Source organism: Lytechinus pictus, chromosome 14 (assembly GCF_037042905.1).
Source record: "Lytechinus pictus isolate F3 Inbred chromosome 14, Lp3.0, whole genome shotgun sequence".
In the NCBI taxonomy this organism is placed as follows: Eukaryota; Metazoa; Echinodermata; class Echinoidea; order Temnopleuroida; family Toxopneustidae; genus Lytechinus; species Lytechinus pictus.
The window spans coordinates 19,706,311-19,733,484 of record NC_087258.1 but is presented as its reverse complement, the minus strand read 5'-3'; the positions used below and the strand labels follow the sequence as shown (position 1 = coordinate 19,733,484).

Here is a 27,174-nt window from a genome sequence, read left to right as displayed (position 1 = left end):
CGTGAAGGATCTCTTAATTATGCCAAGCTTGGTATTGGCTCTTTTTGTAATATCAGCGACATGTTCACTGAAGGAGAGGGATTTGTCGAACACGACTCCTAAACCCGGGGGGCCACTTACATTGACGAGTGGATACCATGCGCGACCAAAAAAACACGTAAAAGGGATGTCTTTTTCACGATAGGGCACGTTACGTACGTAACGTAATAAGGGTGTCAAAAACACAAAAATAATGAAAAAGGGTATCTATTTCGCTCGGAAAATTACGTGTTTAGGGTCGAGTTTGCGGGGATGATAAAACAAAATTAAAATGTTTTTATAAAGGATGTCCTTTTTGCCCCAACACTTCGTGTATAGAGTCCGATTTGCGCGAGGTGTAGTAGGTGGGGTCTTACCGGGGTCTTACTAAACCAAAGAAGGTAAAGCCGACGACCGAAGGACCCGTTACAATAAAACATTCCTGAACTTGTTTAGGGTTTCATTTCAGGGAATATTTGCCAAGATCGAGTATCGATTTGTTTCCAATACTTGTTAAGGGTGGCACACGCCAATACTAATTGTTAAGGGGTGCATTTTCAGAATATGGAAATTACGTGTTTAGGGTGCTTTTCGAGACCCCATGGTCGCGCATGGTATCCACTCGTGAATGGAAGAGCCCCCCCCCCCCCCCCCGGACTCCTAAATCTCTCTCTCTATCTTCTGGTTTGACTTCACATATTCCCTCTTCGGTTGGCATCTGATATTGAAAATTTTTATTCCTACGACCATAATGTACAACCTTGCATTTTGAGTGGTTGAGGGATGACTGGCAAAAATATTGATCACTGTGAATGATTTGTTTTTTCAAGTTTAAGGGGCAGAAGCTTTATGAGTGTAACATTCTAATGACCAGTTTTGGCTTAAAGATCAAAATAGCTGCAAGCGAAGCGAGTGAGCAAACATTTTCGATTTTTTTTTTTTTTTTTTTTTAAATACAAATCTATAGTTTTGTGATACATTTTGGCATACTTTGAAATATTATCATTTCACCGTTATGTTTCCTTTCATTTCCACTTCTTTCTTAGTTTTTTTGGGGGGGCATATGGAACCCTAGCCATATATACGTCTCTCCGACAGTGGGGGTTAGTTTTGAAGACCGAAGTTTCAAGTAAAATATTAGTTTTATTCCTCAATAATCAAGGCTTAGTACTTCAAAGGACTGGATCAATAATGCAAACGCGGAGCGAGCGCTGATCGAAAAACTGACCTGAAAATGAGCCATTTTGAGGACTCATTGCTTCTTCATGAAGACATGCACGTCTATGTGCATAGATCTTACTGTTTGACCGAAATAGTGGAAATTTTAAAATATCATAACTTGCTATTCCTTGTCCGAATTTCTTTAAATCATATTATTACGTCATAAAGTAAAACGCAAGACTTAAGAAAAATTGTCACGGAAGTGCTGCCTATCCCTATTGCCCATTCTTCTCTCTACTGCTTCTGCAAGAGAGACCCCAGCTGTAGGTCCTATGTCATTGTCAACTAGATCCGAGCCGATCGACCACTTTTTCAGGTACGAAATATCCTTAATTTGTGGTTGAAAACCTGTTTTTCCTGTCAAAATTTTCCTCCAAAAATTTGCCCCCCCCCCCTTTGGAAAATCCTGCAATCGACCATTCCACGTCTAGCCTCTAAGAACTGTTTCAGAAAATAAGTTATCACAAAAAAATTGCTATAAGAGTTTAAAGCTAATGAAATCATTCAATTTGATTGGTTGATAGACGGATAGTAAACTTGTTATAGAAGTAATTGTTCTTATAACAATTCTCTTTCAGCGGGAAACGGAACCCTGTCAGGCGAAGAAGTACAGTCAAGCCCATGTAATTAGTATACATCTCTATGGTCAAGCCTCAACAAGTCGCTCGCTCGAATATAGGGAGGCGTGACGTAATACAGCTGACTATGAAGTGCCCAAATATTATTTCCATGATACTTGCGAGGTATGATGAGAGTGTATAGAAAGATTATCTTCAAATAAAGTATTGCATCTTAAGTTACTTTAAAGTAAGATGAGTACAAAAAGTAGTGGATATATTTATAATTTAACTTCAGGAAATGTACTCAAATATTGATGAAAAAAAGAAAATTGGCTTGTCATACATTGATTAAAGATCATTTAATTTTCCGCGCGATATATATACCGATAGAACTCGCTCGAGATCGAGGTAGATAAAAAAAAATCAGAAGGTGGGGCAACCAAAATGCATTCAAGAGGATCTTCAAAGAATAAGTCTAAGTCAGAAAATGAGAATCAAAGTCATGGAGGTTACATGTCTGAGAAAATTCGAAAACTTGAGGAGCAGTTTCGAAGTGATGCACCAACAAATAAGGAGAAGTCAGGAACGTCGACGGACATATTTCGCGGGGTCACCATCCATGTGAACGGTTACACAGGTATGTTCAGCCCGGCGGTTGTCCGAGACTCGAAATAGCTGATCCGTTGGTTGGTGGTCGGTCGCGCACTCTGCAGCTCTGACTCTGTCTCTGACTTAGCTGAGCGCAAGTGTATGCTTGACTGCTTGTGAACTTGTGCCTTGTGGAGGTATTAGATCTAATATTAATAATAGATCTAAAGTCTACCCCGTTAAAAAACCCCAACAAGCTCGAGCTCAAAATCTTTACATAGTCATAGATCCGATTAATTTTCTTAACCGAATCTGAATAGATCTAGGGCCTAACTATTATTATAGTAGGGTGTCTGGAGAAAAAAATTATTTTTCTTATTTCAAGAAAATATCACATTTTCTTTGTGAATTTGAAGAGAAATGACCTTCAGACACATTTTTGAAAAAATTCAAATTATTGGCTGCAAAAAAGAAGAATGAAATTAGGTCAATTTTCAGCATTTCTCTGCCATAGACTAGTTAAGAAATGGACACACACAAATCCAAATTTTCAGCTTCCGAGAGCTGTTATAAATTTATTATTAATGCCAAAAACTTGTCCATAAAGAGTCCAATAGGATTTTTTATGCTCTATCTGATGGTGTGATTTTTATAAAGATTTGGAAACCAGATCACAATGAAAAATTGCGACAAAGTCACAAAGTGAAAAAAATTGTGCAAAACAGAGATGTCATTTTCCCATAGAAAACGCATGGAGAAATGGCAATCTCAACACACACAAAAATAAGGGTTTGCAATTTATCTCTAAATCCTAATTCAAAATGATCATATAAACTTGTCCTTACTGTCAAAAGAAGCCCCTGAATTTTCTCTTTCCATACATGCCAAACACAAGTTAATAATCAATTCAGATCACATTTTTCTAGTAGCCTGAACTTCCCCGAAAAAATGTGCCATATTTCCCCCTAAATCAGCCTGTTTTATGCTGACACTTCTGAACAGTTTTGTTGAGCATCAAATGGCAAAGGTAAAAAATACTAGTTGCAGAGGCAAAAATGGTATTGTAAATATACTAAAAATGGCCATGGCTATAATACTTAATTAGAAGCAGAAATGGCTGAGGCAAAACTGGTAGAGGAGATGAAAAATGGCAGAGAATAATAAGAGGAAATCTTTTGAAATTTGAATTCATTTCCTAAGTAAGATTACTTTTTATTTTATGTGTTATGATAACACATAAAGTAAAAAGTAATCTTACTTAGGAAATGAATTCAAATTTCAAAAGATTTCCTCTTATTATTCACTTCTTCTACTTGAGGTATACTTCCCAACGCCCCAAATAAGAGCCAACACTAAACAGGGCAGTAGACTGTAGGCCATCACTTTTTTTTTTACAAATCTTGGTATAGAGATGACATTTTTTGTAAATAAAAGACTGAAGAAGTTAGGTTTTACTCAGAAAATCTAACTTTTGAAATTAATACCAATAGACATTTCTTAAGTTCTCTTTCATCTTTGCCTTCTTTCTTAATCAGAATAAGGATAGCTTGCCTTTGTGATGTTGACAATTCTCCTATTTCAAAACTGTATAATATCGATTCCATAAAAAAGCTTCTAAATCATTCCAAAAACATAAATAAAATTCCACTGGGATACCATCATTTCCCGGGCTCTTGTTTTTGGCCAAATCATTCAGTACTTCTCTACATTCTTTTTTAGAAATTGGTTTTTCCAACTTTTCCCTTTCTTCAATATTTAACATGGGAACACAAATTTTTTGTAGAAACGAATTACATTGTTCTCCAGCTCCAAACCTTACTTTTGAAGTGTATAACTGTTCATAATACTGCTTTTGAGCAGATAAAATATCTTTACAATTTGTAATTAACTGGCCTTCTACATATATTCCGTAACACAGCTGCTTTACATTATTCCTCTTTTCTAATCCTAGAAAGTACTCATTACTCTTTTCTCCCTTTTCGTACCATCGACTCCTTGACCTAACCATTAGCCCGGCTACTCTTTTATTGTCTATTTCTATCAATTCTTCCTTTATCTTTTCTATCTGATTAATAATACCCTCTTCTTCGCTGATGGCAAGTCTATTTTCAAGTAAATTCAATTTACTTCTTAATTGTTGTTCAATATCAGATATCTGCTTTTGTACGTTACTAGAATACTTCACACTAAAACATCGTATCTTATACTTGATCCAATCCCACTTTATTTTTGGTTCCATGGACGAATACTCTATTTTCCTTCATAACCTTAATATATTCTTCATCTAGGAGAAGTGAGGTATTTAGCTTCCAATAGCCTTTCCCTCGCATGTTTTTATTCAAACGTATTTCTAGGTTCACACCTGAATGGTCTGTGCGTAATGCACTAACAATATTCACCTTTTGAACTTTATGTTTCAAATCTCTGTTAATTAAAAAATAATCCAGCCGGCACTGAATAAGAGGTGTGTTTTGTCTCCAAGTGAATTGTCTGCGATTAATATTTCTGCTGCGCCAAATGTCGAACAATTCAAAAGGGACTATAATGTCTTTAATCCTTTGCACAACCTTTTTCTTGACCAAATGTGTCCCACCTTTTTTGTCTAGTTGTGCATCTAAAATACAATTAAAATCTCCACCAATGATAATGTTTTCCTTTCCATCCCATTCTGTTTCTAATATTTTTAATAAATCTCTATAAAACTGTACTTGTAAATTTTCCACATTTGGAGCATATAAATTTAAAATAAGAAAACTGTTATTTTCAATATTCACATGAACACATATAACTCTCCCTGATTCATCTCTAAATACTCTATGTATTTTCAGATTTACTCTACTATTAAACAAAATTAACACCCCTTTACTGTTTGTTGAACCATGGGAGAACAACATTTTGTTACCCCATTCACTTGTCCATAATACTTCATCTTTTGAAGAGCTGTGACTTTCTTGTAACATAACAATATCCATCTTCATATTCCTAAACCAATTAAAAATACTTCGCCTTTTAACTGCATTTTGCAACCCTCTTACGTTCAGAGACATCATATTCATTGTAATATCATTCTCCATTCTGACCATCTAAGGGCAGCTTTGCTTCATAACATTTTCTAACATGTAGCACCAAGCTATAAAAATGTAAAACAAAAAATTCTTCAAAAAATACAAATAAAGAATACATAAGAATAAGACCAAAAGTGTTCATAGACCTTGGCATATTGTTCATATCCAAAAAGTCTTGCATAAATGTCTGCATGGTATCTTCAGCTCAGACTCCACAGCTGATTCATCAAAAATTTTAACTAGCTCTGAAACTTTCCTACTGATGCAAGATGTAGTAGTTAATTCTTGAATGTTAAACATCTTTGACAAAAATCTTCTTGAAGTTTCCCTCGTTTGACTTGTACAGAACATATGCTGGTACGCTGTATGGAATGACTGCAAATAGACCTTCTGCTCTCAACCTATTCTTTGTTGGTATCAACTTTTTGCGGTCTGCACGGATGGATTTTGAGACATCATCTGTGACAAACACAACTTTGCCGTTGATATTCTTCCCTTTCAACGCCTTTGCAGCTGATCGAAGAATCCGCTCTCTGTCTTGAAATCATAGGCAGGCAATGTGTATGGGTCTGGGTGCTGTCTGCTCAAATTGCGCTCTAGCTTTCTTTCCTGATGGGGTTCTATGTGCACGCTCAATTTCGATCTCATCTGCTCTCTCTATCTTCATTATATTTTTTAGCATCTCCTCAACAACAAATTCAGCACAATTCTCAAAATGATCCTCACTTCCTTCAGGGATGCCCCAGAACACCAAATTGTTTCTTTTAGAACGATTTCCTGAGTCATCACATCTCCTTTCCAGAGCTCCCCTAATGTTGTCTTGCTCCTGGGTACACTTCTCTTTCAGATCCTCAACTTCATTTAAAACAAACTCTAGACTGTGCTCTACTGAATCTATTTTCCCCTTACTCACATTGTATTCTGCTTCCAGTCTGCTGACCAACAACTCCTTCCAGCATAATCATTATTCGGTCCAACTTCTCATGTACGCTACCCTGCTTCCCTTCTCCGTCTGTGCCGCTGGTGCGGTCGTGCTCCGCGCCGTTATCCTCCAGTGCACGGCCCCGTGCCTCCAGTGTAGATCCACCTCTCACACGTGAACCTTCTTCCCTTTCCGTGGATTCAGTTGATTCAGTCCCATCTATTACGTTCTGTGATGAGCTCATGTTTTCGGGGGTTGACAGTTTCTTTTCCTGAATTCTGGTTGATTTACGTTTAGCAAGAGAGTCCCCAGTGTTCTTACCTGCGCCTGGCTTCACCAAATACTTCTCCATTTTGTAAAATATTCCTGTTCAGTAGGTTTTTAATAGTAAAAATATCAATTTTGCTGTGAAATCCGGCGACTTAGATCTACATAGTCTCATGCATGCGCACCTATTTTTTGTACACAATTTGCTAGAGAATTTAAAGCTACAAATATTTCAACATTCAAGTGTATCTTTTATGTTACAGCACAGTGCACTTTAATCTTCATTTTAATCTTTTTGTGCAGATCCCTCGTCAGATGAACTGAAGCGACTGATGACAGTGCATGGTGGGTTGTATCAGCACTACTACTCTGTATCAAGGGTCACACATATCATTGCAACAAACCTACCCTATGCCAAGTTGAGGCAGTTAAAGAATGAGAAGATCGTGAAACCAGACTGGATAACAGACAGGTAAGTCATTGAGCACTTCTCGTAGAAATCTAAATCCAATTGATGCTGCAATTGCAACCAATCTTGGATAATAGATGCACTTGAGGTTTATCCATGTTGGTATGCTTTCAGGGGTCACATTGGTAAGATCAATGGTCATTTCCGGTCAAAAGTAGACTTTACCCTGCAAACCCTGTTTATGACAAATAACTTTGTATAAACCATCGCTCCCTTTTCAACCAAACTTGGGGTCATGTGGCCCTTCTCAAATTTTATTGGCTGCTTCATTCTGCGGCAGATATGTCATAATGGGTACATTTCTGTTGTGTTGGTACAGATCCATGATGTCTCTTGTTAATTTAACAATAGCGTGAACCACAATATCGCTAATGACTTCTTATTACTTTGTGTTTGTTTAGTGATTGGAAACAAAATCATTTCATATTTTTTCTCTATCTTTGCAGCATCAAGGCTGGTCGCTTGCTTCCATCCTTGCCCTATGAACTGTACACCGACCGGTCTTCTCGTCAAAACCAAGCCATTCTGACGTATCCCAAGGGACCGAAAAACAAATCTGACGCTTCAAGTGTTCCTTCAACAGCAACCAAAGCAGCTCAAGATGAAGAAGCAAGTGATAATGTTCCTAAAAAACAGGACACACGTTCTGCTCTTTCTGAGGCAGACAAGAGTTTGGATACACCTAACACAAACACCTATGGGAAAGGCAGACCAATTGGTATGGCCACTGCAGGAGACTCTAACTTCCTGTCAGAGTTCTACAACAACTCTCGACTGCATCACATATCAACATGGGGAGCGGAGTGCAAGGCGTATGTGAATGAACTCCAAAGCAACGGGGATGCCACTTTTCCAGGAAAGCAGAGGCTCCTTGCCATCATGAAAGAAAAAAGGCAAGGTCCAGCCGGGAAATGTGAGCTTAGAGCGGGTGGGACACAGGATGATGAAGAGCAAGAGTGGATTGAGGATTCCACGGTAGATACCAAAGGAAGGGAAGGTCGAACTACAAGATCAAATAAGAAGGCTGTAAAAAAGGAGACTACGAGAAGGATTATGCACATTGACATGGACTGTTTCTTTGTATCCGTTAGTCTAATCAAACGACCAGACCTCGTTGACAAGCCTGTAGCAGTGACACACTCAAAAGGACAGAGCGGCATGTCCGAGTACAGGCAGGAAATCAGTCAGTTCGAGCGGGAGTATTATGAAAAGAAGTATGGTTCTGATGCCGCACGCCAGAACCACAAGGAAGACCAGAGCAACAGTTCTGCAGACTCCGGAGATAGAGGTAACGCGGGAAGCGCAGTGTCTTCATCCAGTAGCAAACCTAAAGACACCTTTCACTCAATGGCTGAGATTGCCTCTTGCAACTATGAAGCTAGGAAAGCTGGTGTAAAGAACGGTATGTTCATGGGGAGAGCCAAGTCGCTGTGCCCTGAACTCCAGACGATTCCCTATGACTTTGACGGCTATAAGAGGGTCTCGCAGAAGCTCTATGATATCGTAGCCAGGTGAGGAGTGACATTAAGTGCAGTTTCATTCCTTTGATAGTTTAATATTGACAGCTGATTGTCCTTAGAACACTTTTAAAGATAAGGATATCATCATCTCGTATAACATGGGAGGTTTGTGTACCACTACAGTTACTATATAATCAAGGAAATAGAAGATGAAAGTATAAATTTGAAAATTTCTGCAAGTCCTAGGAATATATTAATTGAAGTCCAAATTCATTTTTTTTTACACTTTTAGTTCCAAACAATGCTTTAAAATTTTATCATTAATGACTTTCAAGCCAATCATATTATTATAGTCTTTGCCCAGATTCATCATATGAATGACCTTTCCTTGTAATTGGGTCTTGGTAACAACAGAAAATAAATTGCTCACAGAATTTGATAAAACTTAGACAGAATTATATAAACCATTATACTAATAATATCTACCAAACAATATTTCAGGAATATGTATGATTACAGAGTAATGAGCAAATGAAGATCAGAAGAATCGCTAAAAATGCCTGTATTACTTGAGGTCCCATATGTTTTTTTTTTATTTATTTCAATTAACCTTTATTGCTCTGAATAAATATTCTGGCATATGATAAACACTTTAGGATTGTTTCCAACTATGTACCTTTCAAAATTTGATTTCTATACCACGACCCAAACTTAACTTTAAAACAAACAATCCTAACTATGTTTTTTTTTTCCTTGCTTCCTTGCAGCTACACGCATGACATTGAGGCAGTAAGCTGTGATGAGATGTTTGTTGATATCTCAGGGATCTTGAAAGAGACTGGAGCCTCTGCTGATGACTTCACGCAGGTTCTTAGACAAGAGATCAAGGATGAAACACAGTGCAACGCCTCTGCTGGAATTGGTAGGTAACTCATCCATAGGCTAATATGAACATCAAATATTTATTATATTTTTTTTATAAGTTACTGGATTATCAGCAAAATTGCAAAAAAAAAGTGATCGTATTAATCTCACTATAGTCAACGAACAAGAAATGGATGCAAAAATAATCTAATTTTAACATTAACATACAGATCAAAGACTCTGAAAACTGGTATGTAGTGACTGACAATATGAAAAGAATGAACAGGGTTTGAAATGTTCTGAGAGTAATTTGAAGAAATCCGGCATAGGTGGGTTTAGGATTTGGCAACATGTTTACTTGCATATTGTATGCGGTAAGATAATGTTTTGTCAATTATTTTATTTCATTAAGCTTCTAGTATCCTCCTAGCCAGAATGGCCACCAGGGTGGCTAAACCCAATGGACAGTTCATCTTAGAATCTCATGCTGTTGATGACTTCATTAGGACCCAACCAGTCAAAGACTTACCAGGTATTGATTGGACTTCTCTCTCTTTTCTCCCCCCCCCTCCCATTTCTTACATGTTTCTATTTATCTTATCTTTACCTTTTTCCTCTCTATTATTCTTTTTCTGTCTTTTCTTCATTTTCTTTTGTCTCTTTTTCTTTCAACTAATTATCTCCTTTCTCTTTTTCTTTCCTTTTCTTAAATGAATTAATTTCATTAGGCAAGCCTGATCTATTTGTCTCTTTACATGATTCAACCATACCATGATCATAAATTACCTTTTGAAATGTTTTTATGATTGCCTTGATTTTTTTATTTGTTTATTATTCTGCAGCACATTGTCTTGTTTAATCTTATCATGCACATTCTCTCATGTGAATTTAAAAAAAAATATTTTGGTTGGTCCCATTTGTTGTAATTTCTACAGTTTCGTAATGAGTACTGGGATTAATTCTTTAGAATGTTATAATAAATACTAAAATATTACGCTGCTGTGCCGTATTACCTTCCTGTTGATTTCCAACTCATATACATACCCCTAAATTTAAATTATGTTACTTACAAACCACCCCTAAACCAAGAATAAGTCTCCAGGGAAGGTCCCCTGTAGGTAGCCATTATAGTAATTTGGTTGTCAAAAATTAGAAAATTAGCTCATCTGAAAGAGTAATTCTTCTTCATGCTGTCAAAAGAGTTTCTGTTGATGCTCTTGCTGAGTTCCTTCTGCTTTCAATCAAGTAGGGGAAGGCGGGGTAAGTTGAGCATAGGGGCAAGTTGAGCCACCACCCCAGACCAATAATGAATGAGTCAGACATTGTGGTGGTGTCATGTATAGATAACCCATTACATAACCCCCAACCCCACCACATTGTTTTCAACTTTGAAACAAAAAGTACTTTTTTAGAGGGAAATATACAAATTTCAGCCAAAAAAGTAAAAAAAGGGTGGTGTGAAATAGATCAGTGCTTTTTACCCACACATGTCTTTAAATATAATAAAGAAATAAGAACATTATTGTTAGTCCAGGTATGGATTCTCAATCTTATCATAGTCTTTTACATGATAGATGCATAAGAAATGTGTGGATGTGAAAATATCGCATTAAGTTAGGACTGGGGTGTTTTGAGCCAGCCAACATGGGGCAAGTTGAGCCATGGTAATTCTTATGGTAATGTATAATAATAATTGAAAAAAAAACTTTAAAAGCCATTGATATGCAGCCAGAAAGGAGCAAATTCATATGACAGTTTTTTTTTTACTTTTAGAGGATGTTATTATTTACAGAGAATTAGCAAGTGAAAAGACTAAATTAAGAATTGACATGCGGGTTCTTCCCGCATACATTTTGGACATAGTTTTTTGTGGCTCAACTGACCCCAGAATGTGGCACAACTTACCCCACAGATGGTGACAATGGTGACAATGAATTTCAGTGTGAAGATAGAAAGTTATATATAGGTGAAAAATATTTCCCAAGAATCAAATTAAAAGGCAAGGTACTTATTTCTACAATATTATTAGTCATATCAATTCTAACATGCAAAATGCAAAAAGTGTCACAACTTACCCTGCCTTCCCCTACTTAGTGGGTAATTGTTGATCAATTCTTACAAGTTATATATCATTTTAAAGCTTAAGATACATGTGATTTTTGAAGCTCTATGAAAAACTCAAAATTAATTTTTGATGACATATTGTTTAGTTGGTTTTGGGATGGCTGGTCACAAAGGCTATACCCCAATTTTCATTGAAGTAATAAAATGATATGATTATTCCCTTGATGGTCGACAGGGGTCGGGAGGTCCACTACTCGCAAGATGGAAGCACTGGACATCAAGACCTGTGCTGACTTGCAGCAGCTGTCCTTGGGGGCCATACAGAAGGAGTTTGGACAGAAGACCGGTCAGATGCTCTACGGATTCTGCCGAGGGCTGGACGATCGACCGATACGCCAGGAGCAGGAGAGGAAATCGGTTTCGGCGGAGGTGAACTACGGCATCAGATTTAAACAGGTAAAGCTACATGTCTCACTTCTAGCCTAATGGCTATGGTATTCTGGAATAGCCAAACCGTTATCATGGAGATCATGGAGACCACCAGGTTTCCGAAGGCCAAAGATTGTGTCATTGTAAAGAATGTTTGATTCTGCAGATCACCAGTCCAAGCGGTTTGCAAATAAGGAAATGTAATTATACATCATGCTGATTCAGTCTACTTCATTGATTAGATAAAATCGATTCCTCCCCCCCCCCCAAAAAAAAAAAAAAACATAATGAAAATAATAATAATAAATGAATAGATAAATTTATAAATGAAACGATAGATCAGTGATGAATGAAGAAATAAACAAAAATGTGAATAAAATAAATAAATAAAAAGATGAAATTAGAAAATAGATAAATGAATGGATGGATGGTTGGATGGTTGGTTGGATGGATGGAAGGAAGGAAGGAATGAAGGATGGATATTGATGAAATCACAGACTTAATCAATATATAACTGAAAATTAAAATAAATGGGGAAAAAATTAAGAGATAGAATTTTAAAAATCCAACAAGCCAGAAATCTTATGTAAACCTTTGTCAGTGGAGCAACTTCACTCTTTCCCTTTCGACTAGAACCCAATAAAGCATTCTTCATTGGATTATCCGCCATTCTGTTTCTTATCTGGAGCAAATCAGGACGCAATTGCACCCTGTATCATGGTGTCCTGCCTTTTGTGTTCATTCTCAATTGCTTGAAGTCCTGTTCACATGCATTGTCTTTTGCTGTGGTAACATTGGTCAAGCTGTCATGTTAGTCTAGAATATCCTTTGTTCTTTGCGAAAGGTGGGCTTTCAACAAAACAATTCTTTCATCAATTCCAGCAGCGGCAGCAATCCTGTATCATTTTCCACATACCAAGCAAGGCACTCAACACATTTTCTGCATTCTTGGGTTGTGATACACCCAAGGCTAAAAAACCTATTTGGTTTGAGTGTGTCTCTTTTATAGTAGCTCTTTATAAAATGGGAGTTTTAAGAATTTCAAACAAAAGGTACTGACTTAGCAATGCACCCAACTCACTGCACAATGTGATGGTTCTTTTCTTGTTTAGTAGCTTGTATGCCCCCAGCTTTGACTGAAATGATTTATAGTGATTCGAGTTGGGGCGAATCGCTCACATTAACCTCACACAACGAATGTGCTGTGACCAGGGACTTTGGTCCTATGCTAGTCAAAGTACTGTATCACAGAATTGTGATACCCCCATTGGATAAGTGTTTGTGAGAATTGCATACAATGGTTATTGGAATGGCCTCCTGTGTAGATAGGGATATCCATGTCATGGGATCTTGTTATTGTTGCCTGGAGAAAAGCTGGCAAATGCCATTTGTTCCTAAGGAATGGCAAATGCCATTTGTTCCTAAGGAAATGGATTTAGATGGGATTCATCATTCAGAGCTGCCAACCATTACGTTTTTGCCGTAATCATTACGTTTTTTCATTCAAATTACGGCATTATGGTTTTTCTTTTCAAATTACGTTTTTTGACAATTTTGATAATGTGTGTACATAATTGTATGTATGTGGAGTGCGTGTTGAGCCCACTGAACTAGAAATACGTATTTCTAGTTCAGTGGTTGAGCCCGAGATGAGCCTGGTATTTGCGCGTGCGTAGTCGCCCGCCGGCCGGTTTTCCAACGCACTTTAATAATTTGATAGCGTGCACGTACATATACGTTAGTTGAATATGCGAGCGGCATGCATGGTACGAATCGCGATGTATAGCGACTGGTAAATACGTCTGTAAGGATGATGACGTCATCCAAGATGGCAACTTACGATGACAAACGAAAGGATCGAGGATGATTATGTTTTGATCATCATTTGAAAGGAAATAACAGTAACTGCGGTCTAAGGTACGATATTTCTGAATTTTATATATTTTATCTTAAATTTGCATGTAATTTCTTTCCTATAAAGTGATGTTTTATGTACAAAAAAACGATCCGAAAATCAGATTTCAGAATTTAGATCTAACGTTACTGCTAATACGTTGTCTTTACGCACGGGCCAACACTCTTCAGGTGATCGAGCCAACGTTTGTTCTTGCAGCGCAGAGCGAGGAGTACGATGAATTGGGTAGGGTAATTCCCAAATGTAGTAAGAGAAGAGTCCATTTGTAATGGAGGGGGATTTGGAGGTTTGAGGGAAATTATTATTCCATTTGCAAAATTTTACAAAAATACTCATCATATATATTAAAGATTGAATCATCAAAAGATATTTTTCATATACTTTAAAATTAATTGTTGTGATAAAGAAATGAAATTTTGAGGCTATTTTCTTGAATTGATTAATATCAATTCCCTTCGGATAACGGTACTGTCTGGTTAATTTTCATCAACTCGTAATCGTATCAAACACGATGAATTCGGCTTTGAAAAGACCTGGAAAGCTCTTCATTGTCCCTTGAAGTAATAATTCTGGGTGATTTTAACATTTATTGATAGTTTCACATGATTTATACTAGAGAGATGTCCTACTGCCTTTGGAATTCATTAAAAAAGTCGGCACTTTAGCATTCAGTTTAGCAGGAATGGGAAGATTTCTTCCCCGGTTCTGGCGGCCTAGATGTCTGCTCTATAGTGCCGTCACTGCTGGGGATGATTGAGTGTGCGTGCAGTGTGATTGAGGCTGAGCTGTGCACATCGTGAAGTGATTTACGATGGGACTTTTGTGGAATGATTTCAACTTCTTATCTATAGATCTATTTGAATTTGAGATTAGATTGATTTATGAATAATTTTTCTATATTTGTGGAATGTTACATGTACACTTCCATTTTATGACACTTTAATTTTAAAGGGTACTGTTTGGCAAAAACAATGTTACTTGGGAAGAGAAGTCTGAATTGATGTCAACTTTTTTTTTATATTTCTCTTAGTCTACAATTTGGTAGTTTTGTCAGGAAACTCAACATAAAACAATTAATTATTTTAGAAGTGGAAAGGAAGCCCCAGAAAAATGAGGCCCTAAAAATGTTCACCAGAACTGATTTTGGTGCCCCTGAAAGAATTTTTTCTCGACAGATCTTCACTTTGATAAGTGCCGGAGTAGGTTGCACTACAAAATGAAAGGCCTACTTGTCATTTTTAGAAAAATTTGCCTAGGTGCCCATTTGACTAGAATAAAAGTGGCCTTCATGTCCTTTAGAATGGCCTTGATACCCCTTGAAATTTTGGGGCATCCAAGGCCACTTTGCCGGTTGCCCCAAGCTGAAAGTGCCCATTTGAAAATGGCCTTGCCCCTCTCAATTCTTAATTCAAGCCCTGCTACTGACTTAATTAAAATAAGGGTCCAATTTGTAACGCTCCGTTACTTAGCCCAGACTAGGCCTAGAGATTAACTTTTTTTAAATTGTTCACTGCATACATACTTTTTGCATTGGATGTTTGTCGCATGTCGTTTTAAGGTTCGTTTTAACACATTCCTTTTTTTTGTTGGAAATTCCTTTTTTTGGCCATAATGATTCCTTTTTTTGCTTGCACAAGGTTGGCAGCTCTGATCATTCTCCATTTTATCAGAATTTTTCATCCAAGGAACCACGGCTACATCAAGGATCCCGAAAGTAGCAGATTTGGCTTTTATTCCCATCCTTCTTCACATGCTAAGCCAGGAGGCTCCTAGAGAGTAAAAATCATTCACTAATGTGTGCTTACTCTCCACAGTGCTAGGGACTGTGCCCATATCATGTGCGTATAGGATGGTCAAAATTAAAACTTTTGCCCCCAGATTTCTACTTCCCTGTATAAGTTCTAGCCCTAAATCATGTAAATGGGCTAGAACTTCATTTCCGACATTTATACATCAGTAAGTTACGTCCCATCTTCTCATAAAGAATTTTCAGGGGGGGGGTTTGTTAATATTGTTTTAACCCTAACCTAGGCCGGGCTTTTTTGGCTGTTCTGTGGCCGGGGGGGGGTTGATTCAACCCCCCCCCCTGAGATCTCGGCCGCCAATCGCGCGAGCGCCGCAAAAATTTGCACGGTGGTAGTGTGCGATGTAATCTACAAGGCTGTATGGTAAAATTTTCCAAAATAATGAGATTTTATTTTATATGAATTAATTATGCTAATTTATGCATAAATCATACTTTTTGCTCTAATTCACTAAATAAAGCTCCTAGAATGTTAATTTTTGGTAAAAATATTCTTTGTAGCATTCTTAACAATGGCAATTGAAAAAAACTTCGGTTTGGAAATCAATTTCTTATGTATTTTATTGTTTTATGAATTTCTTATGTATTTCTTTGTTTTTCAACCTTTTGTTTTTCTACCTTTTGTTTTTCTTTGTTTTTTTCACCAGATTTATTGCACAACCTTTTTGAAGCATAATTATGCTAAAATCAATTGCTTTCAGCACTTTAAAGTAAAAATAATCATATCTTTATGAATAAGATGAGAAAACTCAATTTGCATTGACTTTGTACACAAAATCAAGTTTTGGAACAATTTATGGTCTGACATGCACTTACAAAATGTTGCGTAATTTCGGAACCGCGTACCCGGGCGTCGTAAATTTGGTCTCAAAAGTATAAACTCTGCGAGTGGCGCGGTCAAAAAATTTCGCACGGAGGAATGATCGCAGAAAATGTTGAGGGGGGGGGGGTTGATTCAACCCCCCCCCCCCCCCCGGCCATTTTAGGGTTAAAAGTGTAATCGAATGTTTAAATGTCGGAAATGTAAACACACACAACAAACAAACTCCATTTTGAATAAGTTGTCAGTAGGAAACATTAAAAACTATATATTTATTCTGGACTTGAATCAGAGACCAAGCGAAACAAATCCAGAGCTATTATTTGATCATTATTTATCTAAATGCTGATTATGGCAAAGTTGCGGGTTAGAACCACAAAATAAAGCTAAGCCCTTTAAAGCTGGGTTATGAGTTCAATGTGAAGTATATAAATATTTTTTATACATTTTCTATGATTTCCATGATACGTTTTCTTGTTTGTTTTGTCTGTTTTGGTCTTTTGGATTGTTTTCTGTAGTGTTTTTTGTGGTTTCTCTGTCCTCTTTTGTCCTGTCTTGTCCTCTGTTCACTGTCTTTGTTTTTTTTCTGTTATTAATATTCCGTCTTGTCTTGTCTAATTTATTTTATAAACACTATCTGAATCGTTGTTTTGTATATTACTTGTATACCATGGGTATGATTAAGTTTTATATAGTGCATAAACATACAAAGCTTTACCCCATTAGTATTTTTCAATTGAATATTGTTAATTTCTATTTGTATTTGATAAATTTTAATCAGTTATTTAATTCAGGGGACTCACATAAACAAGCGATGCTTTCCAGTGAGTTCCCTTTTTGCATTTCTGTTATTCATACTCTGATTTGTTCTTAAATACTTACTTTGTAAATTTGTTTGAAATGAAGAAGAATAAATTCAATCAATCAATTGTACATTGTTTCAGACAGTGTTGAACATTCTGTGTTGGTTTATCATTAATTACAGGAGGCCGACTCTGAGAAGTTTATCACAGAGCTAGCAGCAGAGGTCCACAAGAGACTTACGGCTATCAAGATGCTTGCTCGGACTATCACTATCAAATTAAAGGTATCAGATCTCGCATTCATATCTTCCACTTTCCTGTACTCATCATTTTCATCTGTCTCTCTCTTTTTCATGCTCTCGTTCCCAATCTTGAGAGCAATGTCTTTCTCCTTATCGTTTCCTCTTTTCTTTTCTTTTTTTCTTTTATTTTGGGGGGGGGGGGGTATTGTTCTTGTTCTTTGTCTTATCTTTCCCTTTTTCTAATTCAAGTCATGTGGCTGGAGATGAATCATTTTCAGTTCAAGACAAATTCATCCAGTGATACAGTTCATGTGTGAGGCAGTGTGTTCTCAAGTAATCCCTGCTTTATTTATGCCCCGTTCCTTGGTTGTGCCCCTGTCAGGTTCGCCACCCCGATGCGCCAAAGGAAACTTCAAAGTTCATGGGACACGGCATATGCGAGGACAAGGCTAGGTCCTGTACCCTAGGCCAAGCCACTGACGATGTCCAAGTACTGCAGAGGGAGAGCAAGAAACTCCTGAAGGAATTGCAGGTCCCAGCTGTGGACATGAGAGGGGTGAGTTGTAAAGAAAGGAATGGTCTTTGAAGCTTGTATACTGTCTTGCCCTCGCCTTCCCCTTTCCAAAAAAAAATAAATAAAATAGATAAATAAATACCACTTGTTTCAAATTCTCAGCTCTAGATTTCATAGGGGTAAAATGCGGTACAAAGAAAAATTGTTCATGCTTGTTAAGAAAGTAGTTTTTACATACATCAGGTAAAAAAAAGGTTGGTAATTGAGAAAATCAAAGATTAAGTAAATGCCATGGAAAGTCAAACTGAACTGAAATTTTTTTTTTTCTAACCAATTTTCATACATTTTTCATCACAGGCAAATTATCATTCACAGTCAGGTGCCATAATAGTAGTGCCTCTTTGCCGATCAGAATCAAGAATTTCACAGATATTGTCAGTGAATGACAACTTGCCATTGATTGGTGACCTCGTTGAGATTGTTCTCAGGTTCAAGCTGTGGATAAAAAATTATTCTTGCTATTTCTCTAACTTGCTATGTTTTCCCCAGGTTGGTATTCAGTTGAGTAAGCTCAGCTCATCTACCCAAGCAGGAAGCCTGCCTAGTAAATCCATTGCCGCTTTCATGACGAAACCCAAGCCTGCACACACCGCACCCGACCCTGATCCTCAGAGAGTCACCGATCAGTCCACCAGCCCTTCGGCAGCGGCCGCAGCCTCCACTCCATCGGGTTCCAAATCCAAAGTCAGGACCATGCTGAACTTCGTCTCCAAGCGGCCGGCAGATGCCGAAGCGGTTGCCGAGAAGACGGATGCTGCAGAATCTCCTTCAAAGACACCACGGAAGAAGCGGAAGTCGGTTCTTCCTCCCCTGCCGTTTATGCCAGGTCCTGCAGGGCCGAAGTCCAGTCACCTCTCAAATAACTTAGCACTTCCATCCCCTTCTCAGGTATTGTAATCGATCTATGCTCAAGGGATGAAAAGTGGGTTGTACTCTTATAACTTCACATTTTGACAACATGAATAAGAATTGCTCTTTCAGATAAGCTTAGTCTCTAATTTTTGCTTTTTGAAGACTATATTTCTATTTTGGGTATTTATAAAGAACATCCCCTGGCCACTTTGATGTTTCAGAATGGCAGGTCACATGTACTTGTACAAGGGTTTGATCCTTCTATATGTGGTGCCTTTATTTTTTGGGGGGAGGGGGATGCTCACAAGAGCTTTCTACATAATCAAGATTATTATATGCATATTTTTCTTATCATAATTCTATCATTTTCTTCCATCTATTTTGGTTCCTCAACAGATTGATATGTCAGTACTACAAGAACTTCCAAAAGATATACAGGAGCAGATCCTGGAGAGCTACAAGGGACAGAAACCAAGTTATTCTGCAAGGTAGGTTTTAGTGTTTCTTGATTCACCCCCCCCCCCACTATGATAAAATAGATTGGTATATGATGCACCATATCCGCTCTTAACCCTATCTAGGCTGGGGTATTTTGGGAGATCATATGGCCGGGGTAGGGGGCCTCAGAGACGTGAAAGTAATAGTGAGCGGCACGGTCAAAAAAAAATTCGCCGTGAAAATATTGCGTGAATCTTTGAGGGGGGCATGGTCCCCCCCCCCTGCCTAGATAGGGTTAAGAGTGCTCAAGGCGCAATGAATGACAGAAGACACAAATATGTATACACCAAGAAATGAAAGACAAGGAGGCAAGGACAATACAAAGAGCTGTTCGTAAAGGAACGACTTTATAAAATAGATTTCAGATTACCATTTAATAATATGCAGTAATTGAAAACTGATGATCTTCATGTTTTGTTACAGCAGAGACGCATCTGAACCCAGCACTTCATCTGGCATCACAGATTCGAGCAGGTGGGACCATGGTGTGATCGGGTCTGTGCCTCCGCATATCTTAGAAGAACTGATCCAGGATGATCCCAACCAGGGAATGTCGTCACTGGGTGTGGTCGAAGCTCTTCCATCATTCTCTCAGGTAATAAGCCCACTGATCATCTTATCAACATGGTCCCATCTTTAATACAAAGAGTTGCAATTGATCCACTCAACAAACAACTGTGGAAAGACATCAAGGTCAATACCTAGGGTCCCATCTTACAAAGAGTTACGATTGATCCGATCATTCGCAACTATGGATGGCCAGCAAAGTCAACATATGAATTGCATGTTTGTCTTAAAATAATTCTCTACATATGAACGTATATCCATAAATTCATTGAGTTCGTGACAATTTGGTTTATTCTCCTTTGTTTACAAAGGACATTGTGCAAGTTTCCTGTAGAAAAAAATCATGACATTGATGGATTTCCATAGAGATATGATTGATTGGATCACGGGGCCCTGAAATGCATATTTCTTCAATTTGTTTTCTAGAAAGTATGTATACTCATAAATCCATCCCTTGTCTTGACAATTCAGAGTGCTCTCCCTTGTTTACAAAGGACATTGTACAAAATTTCCTGTTGGAAAAATTATTACATTGATGGATTTCCATATAGTTGAGGTTGAAAGGATCAATCGCAACTCTTTGAAAAATGGGGCACTGGACTTGCATGTATGCATTTCTCATTCTTGGGTGAGCTTCCGACATTTTCTTCTGCATTGAATTAACTTGTGTTGGCTATTGATGATTTTGACAGAGTTATCAGGTCGAGCTTAGAATCTGCTTTGTCAAACAATGTAACAAAGTCTCTTTAAGCTGACTTGTAGGTTCTTATAGTCGTTGATTCTGAATTGTGGATGAAGTCTTTAAGATGAGGAATTTTTAGAAAGGGAGGAGGAAGTGCATTTTAAGAGTACCTTTGAGTAAGGGTGTATGTATGGATGGATTGATGGATGTGTAATTGACTTCTTTCAGATTTCCTTCTCTTGTGCATACCAGTATGGGGGTGTATATATGTGAGACTAGTATGTGTGACCGATACGTGTGAGTTTATATGAGACCGACCTCACTTTTCAACTTCCCCATCATCCAAGTGGTTTATGGTACACCATGTGAATATCCTAAAAAGGACGAAGAAAAGTAGATAAAGGTAGAAGTGAAACGGAGAAGCTAAGAAGTGGGGGTTTTATAGAAAGTAAAGTATCTTTCAGAAAGGAGTGTCGCCCTTGAAAGGACTGTGAACCAGGAAGAGTTGAGAAGCAGTAGTAGTCGGAGAGATGAGAGAAGACTGGCGTGAGTCAGCAAATGGAGTTGTAGAGCAGGAGCATGAGAGAAGACTTGACATTTCTAGGACTATCCATATGCAGACCTGCCAGACCTTTAGCTGTTTTTAGTACGTTTTTTTTTTTTTTTACTAAATCGTAATTTATTGAGATAAATAATCTCTATATGTCTCTATTTCATAAAACATGCACAAATATGGTTATTAGATCAATGTAATTTCAGGTAACTTGTTTTTTTTTTCAATCATTTTGTTCAAACCAGGGTGAAGATATACACATGTTTTAATGGTTTTTTTTCATCTGGAAGAGCAGTGCGCATTTTAGCTTGCATGCAGCTTGAGCGCCGCGATGAGCGAGTGCGCCAAGCATTTTATTATGAAATACACTTTTTGGGGGAAAAATTAATTTTTTTAAATCACAGAATACAGTTTTTCATTCCCAGAGGTTGGCAGGTCTGCATGTGACTATCCACTTCCAAGAATGTCCATACTGCCATGCAAACCTTCAAACATGAAATATCTCTTCGTTCAGATTGATCCGTCATGTCTCGAGGCTCTCCCTGCCGATCTTCAAGAGGAGCTTAGATCCGCTTATCGTGGGAAGCAGGCAACTGGTCGGCCCGAACCAGAGCCAGAAAGAGAAGTCGGGAAGATAGAAACTAGATCCCAGAACAGATCACCTGCTAAGCCCAGCCCGGCCAAGAGCCCTTTCAAGATCAGGAAAAGGGGAAGGCCAAAGTAAGATATTCCTAGTATCTTGTTTTTTTCATGTGTACAAAAACCCTCTATAAATCCCTGAAATTGCTTCCATTTATAGTTGTGATTAATCTTTGCTTGTAAGTTTGGAGGTGGACCTGTCTGTTTTATATGACATGATTTGTAGATTTTGTACACAAGACATATTAGGGATCAGGGTCATGAAGCAGAAGAATAAATTCCTGAATGTTTAAGAATTTATTTTTCTTGTGACAGTCTTGGCAAAACTCTGTAATAAACAATGTACTGTACTTTAAATTTTCAGGAAAGGAAGTCCTTTTGGCAAAGCTAACAACCCCAAGCGACCTCGAGGGCAGATGGACATCCAACAGATGATAACTCGAAACCAGACTCCGCCCAAGCCATCAGCCGAAGATCAGCGACAGGAGGCAATGTCGCCTAGCAACAGCGGTCCTCGGCCTCAAATGAATGAAGAGAGGAATCTCAAAGATGAGAATAGGATGGAGGAGGAGAAAGTGGAGAGAAATATTGAAGATTCGGAAGTCAATCTTTGTGGTGCCGTGGAATTATGGGATGTGAAAGTACTTCTGAAGGAATGGATAGCATCAACCAGCGGTAAGTGACAGAAAGTTGTTTCTTGATCAGATAAAAAGGTTAGAATGACAAGAGGATGAGGGGATAAGTTTTGAATATGTAGAAGTCAGTCTTTGTGGGGATGTGGAGCTATGGGATGTTAAAGTACTTTTGCAGGAATGGATAGTATCAACCAACGGTAATTGATGGAAAGTTGTTCTGTTTTTTCTGTTTTCTGTTTTCTGTTTATGGTAACTCCCGTAGGAACTCGGCAGGACAGCATTTTTGCTGGTAAACGCCAAGCTGGTATATAACCAATTACCTAGGAAACATTTTACGTCTAGGTTAATCAGTCATAGTGGCTGACGTTATAGACGACAGATATCACTCTCGGGCCTTTTTATCAAAGTGGAGACAATGGCAGAGTTGGGATTCGAACTCACAACCTTGCGATTATGAGTCCAATGCTCTAACCACTGGACCACACGACCCTTAATCAAATAAGAGGTATTATGTTGTTTCTTGTGGAATATTGAAGATGAGATCTGAGAGGAATTTTCATCCCTCTTACGAGGCAGCAACACAATTTTAGCCAGGTCCCAGTTGCTACCATTTAACCCTATCTAGGCCGGGGTATTTTGGGAGTTCATATGGCCGGGGGGGGGGGGGGGGGCCTCTAAGGCCCCCCTTGAGATTTCGACCGCGCGATCGCGCCGAAAATTGGCACGCAGGTTGTCTGGGATATAATCTACAAAAGTGTATAGTAATTTATTTCATGCGAATTGTTATTAAGTAATTATGCTACTTTATGCGTAATTAGTATGCGAAATCATACTTTTTCCTTTAAATAAATATAGCTCCAAATGTTCTAATTTTTGGCATAGAAACTCTTTGTGGTGTTCTGAGTAAGTTTACATGAAAAAAATTGTGATATCAGATCAATTTCTTATGTATTATACTGTTTTTTGCAATTTCTTATGTATTTCTTGTTTTTTCAATGAAATTCGTTGGGGACTCTTCTAAGATCATAAACAGCATTAAATACATACATTTAGACCAGCAAAACTAAAAATAATCATACATTTATGATTTTTGGTTGAAAACACAATTTACATTGACTTTGTACACGAAATCACGTTTTTGAGCAATTTTTGGTCTGACATGCACTTACCTGACGTTGCGTAATTTCGGAACGGTGAACACAGGTGACACAAAATTGGTCTCAAAAGTTGCGCAAGACTTGAAAGTAAATGTCTACGAGCAGCGCGGTAAAAAAAATTTGCGCGACTCGTTGAGGGGGGGCCTCCGAGGCCTAGATAGGGTTAAAGTATAGTAAATTTGCCATCTAATGGTAACTACCATGGTAACAATGCTAAGCAGCCAATCAGAATCAAGGATTTCAGGGAAGTTACCATGGGATGGCAAAGTTTAACTTTTATACCATGGGCCTCAGGAATGCTCCACAAAAAATAAAGAGATGAATAAAGAAAAGAGCTATTATTTATAATAATAATAGGCATTAATATAGCACCATCTATCAAGAAATATTCTATTCCGAGGCGCGTTTATTATTATTTGTATTGTTATTACCCCGGCTTTAGCTGGAGCTGCGTTTCAGCGCTCATGCATTCAAGGAATTAATCCTGCGGGGTACCCATTTACCTCACCTGGCTTGAGTGCAGCACAATGTGGATGAACTTCTTGCTGAAGGAAATTAGGCCATGGCTGGGATTCGAACCCACGACCCTCTGTTTCAAAGTCAGAAGACTAATCCACTGGGCCACAACACTCCACATTGATGCACTATCTTTTCTTTTTATGATAGATCCAGTGGATGAAGATATAGGATTCATAGTTCATTATTTGAGGGAGCTGATCGTATTTAGGACAATATCAATTGTAACATGTCAGGATGTGTATTGTGAAAATGGGTCCCTTTACCTGTTCTTGCTGTTATTGATGGATTTTCTCTCTCCTATTTTTAGATCCAGTGGATGAAGATATATGATTCATTGTTCATTATTTGTGGGAGCTGATCTTATTTAGGACCATATCAATTGTAACTTGTCAGGATGTGTATTGTGAAAATGGGTCCCTTTACCTGTCCTTGCTGTTATTGATGGATTTTCTCTTTTTTTTTCTCCTATTTTTAGATCCAATGGATGAAGATGTAGGATTCATAGTTCAGTATTTGAGGGAGCTGATCTTATTTAGGACCATATCAATTGTAACATGTCAGGATGTGTATTGTGAAAATGGGTCCCTTTACCTGTCCTTGCTGTTATTGATGGATTTTCCTCTTTTTTTTCTCTCCTATTTTTAGATCCAGTGGATGAGGATATAGGATTCATAGTTCAGTATTTGAGGGAGCTGATCTTGGACAGGAACCTGGAAATGGTCGACCATGTCATGAGAAGTCTCTTTAGGTAAGAAATATATATTTTTCATTGGAAGATCAGGGGCCCATTTCATGAAGAGTTACAACTGTTGTAAATTTGCCATTATGGCAACTACCATGGCAACAGGGCTCAGCAGCCAATCAAAATCAAGGTTACCATGGTAGTTGCCATAATGGTAAAGTTACAACAGTTGTAACTCTTTATGAAACAGGCCCCAGGGCAGCAAGACTAGTAGTTAACTATTTGTTTTATTTTTTCTATTGTCAAGGCAGCTTTATCATGAACAGTCGGCATTCATTAATCTTTTTCTTTATTGAAAGCGCTTGGGTTTGCTTTGTATGCTGAATTGTAATACTGAATGATGATGGTGATGATGATAGTCAATGAAGAAGAAAATTATGAAAGAAGGAGGAGAAAAGGGGATAGAATAAGAAAGAGGAAGGAGAAAGAAGAAATAGATTGAGGAAGTGGGAAGAAGAAAAGGAGGAAAAAAGATGAAAGAAGAAAAAGAATGAAGGGGGAAGAAAAAGAAAATATAGAGAAAAAAGGGAAATAAAAACAATGAATTTAAGAAAGAAGAGGGAATGAAAAAGATTTTTTGAGAAAGGAGGAAAGAAAAGAAAAGAGGAAGGAAAGGGGGAACAAAAACAAAACAAAAAAGGAGGAAGGGAGAAAGAAGAAGAAAAGTGAGAAGTACAATGGGAAGAAGACAAATAAGGGGAAGGAGTTAGACAAAGAGAGAGAGAGAGGTAATAAAATTGTAATTCTTACACATATACAGAGTAAAGAAAAAAAAGAGTGAGGGAGACCGATAGTTAACAACATTAGGGATTGATTAGAACAAGTTTAGGGGGGTTTGTCTGGAAACGTAAGAAAAATGTTTTGATTTGTATATTTCTTGAAGAACAGTGCCTATGATTATGCTTTAAAAATATCAATCAATACAAATTTGAAATCGTGTGATTTGTTTCAGGCAAAATATAAACAAAGGGAAGAAAATGTTAAAAAAGAGAGAGTGGGAAAAGAGAAAGAGACAAAAATAGCAAACCGATATGTCTATAAAACAAGATGGGATGAGAGAGAAGAAAAGAACATGAATGCTGACTAATTAAATGAGGACAAGTGGGAGAGAGAGAACGAGAGTGGGAATTGGAGGATTGGGAAAGAACCGAGGCACTTATCGACTTCAAGTGATGGCGAAACACAAGACACCAATATTAGGGGAAATTTTGTAGACGACCTGGTCTATTTCCTGCTACTCCATCTTGTCCCCTAAGGATGTAGCAAAGCAAAACAGAATGCAATAATAATAGCACCGCTTAAAGACGAGAGACACGTGATGACCAAATGTCACTTTCGCCCTCGAGCAGGAAAACTGTGCAGTTGTGTTACATGTAGCTGTATGATTCTGTCTGCCTATGTCTGAGTGGTCTGGTGATATTAATTTTCCAATATATTTTGGGCAGTGAAATCAGAGATTGAGTTATTCTAAAGCCATTTTGAAAATTAAATCTAGGGTCGGTAGAGCTGCCTTTAGAAAGGTAGGTGACTTGAGTTTTTTTTTTTTTAAATCTGTTTTCCCCCCTCCATCTTATTGTTCCTCACACACCGGATGAATGGCATTTCATTGGATTATGTGTATTATTTGGTGCCAATCAGTGATGATGAAGGGAAACTGGAAGAGTGATATTTTTTTTGCCATGACTATGTGTTTGAACCCCATTCACCAGTGTATAGACCCTACACACATGATACCCCATGGCCTAAGAGACCAAAGCGTGCCTCACTCAGAGGACAAGTGATGTTTGCTAGAGGATATTCATTCACATGCGATAATGTGTGATTTTGATCGAGTTCAGACTTTGCAAGGGGTACCTTTGTAAGGTGATTGTTTATTTTTACATATTCTTTATTACACAACATTCCTGTACTTTTTGTTATATACATTACTATGAAAAATGTATAACAAAATTATTGTATGCTCATATTGATTTGTACTTATGTATTGTAAGGAAAGTATAAATAAAAATGTAATTGAAATATAATAAAGATCAAGTTGTCAGTTTGCCTATCCATTTCAGATCGGTGAAACGGCAAGGATCTGGCCCGTGGCAGGAGGCAGTCGACGAGGTGGTATCTCGGATACAGCACACAATGGGTCAAATATACAACGTTCGTCTCAAGATTGCCCCATCATGAAACATCCCGTCATAGAGAGGACTTGGACCTACCTCAGCTAGGCAAGAATTCCACTCCTGGTAAGCTT

The 27,174-nt window shown here is 37.9% G+C and overlaps 1 protein-coding gene across 2 annotated transcripts; it reads left to right on the top strand.

Moving 5' to 3' along the window:
- Window positions 1-2,109: 2,109 nt before the first annotated feature.
- LOC129276515 (DNA repair protein REV1-like) lies at window positions 2,110-27,174 on the top strand. 2 transcript variants are annotated; one of them, XM_064109357.1, is made up of 15 exons: window positions 2,110-2,436; window positions 6,945-7,113; window positions 7,557-8,621; window positions 9,338-9,492; window positions 9,847-9,966; window positions 11,734-11,954; window positions 17,452-17,553; window positions 17,894-18,067; window positions 18,575-18,973; window positions 19,334-19,425; window positions 19,862-20,030; window positions 21,752-21,957; window positions 22,241-22,551; window positions 24,833-24,935; window positions 26,990-27,174. In XM_064109357.1, the coding sequence occupies exons 1-15, from the start codon at window positions 2,244-2,246 to the stop codon at window positions 27,105-27,107; spliced, it is 3,597 nt and encodes a 1,198-aa protein (XP_063965427.1). In that variant the 5' UTR covers window positions 2,110-2,243; the 3' UTR covers window positions 27,108-27,174. The 2 variants fall into 2 exon arrangements, with proteins under 2 accessions (XP_063965427.1, XP_063965426.1); XM_064109356.1 differs by having other exon boundaries at window positions 19,859-20,030.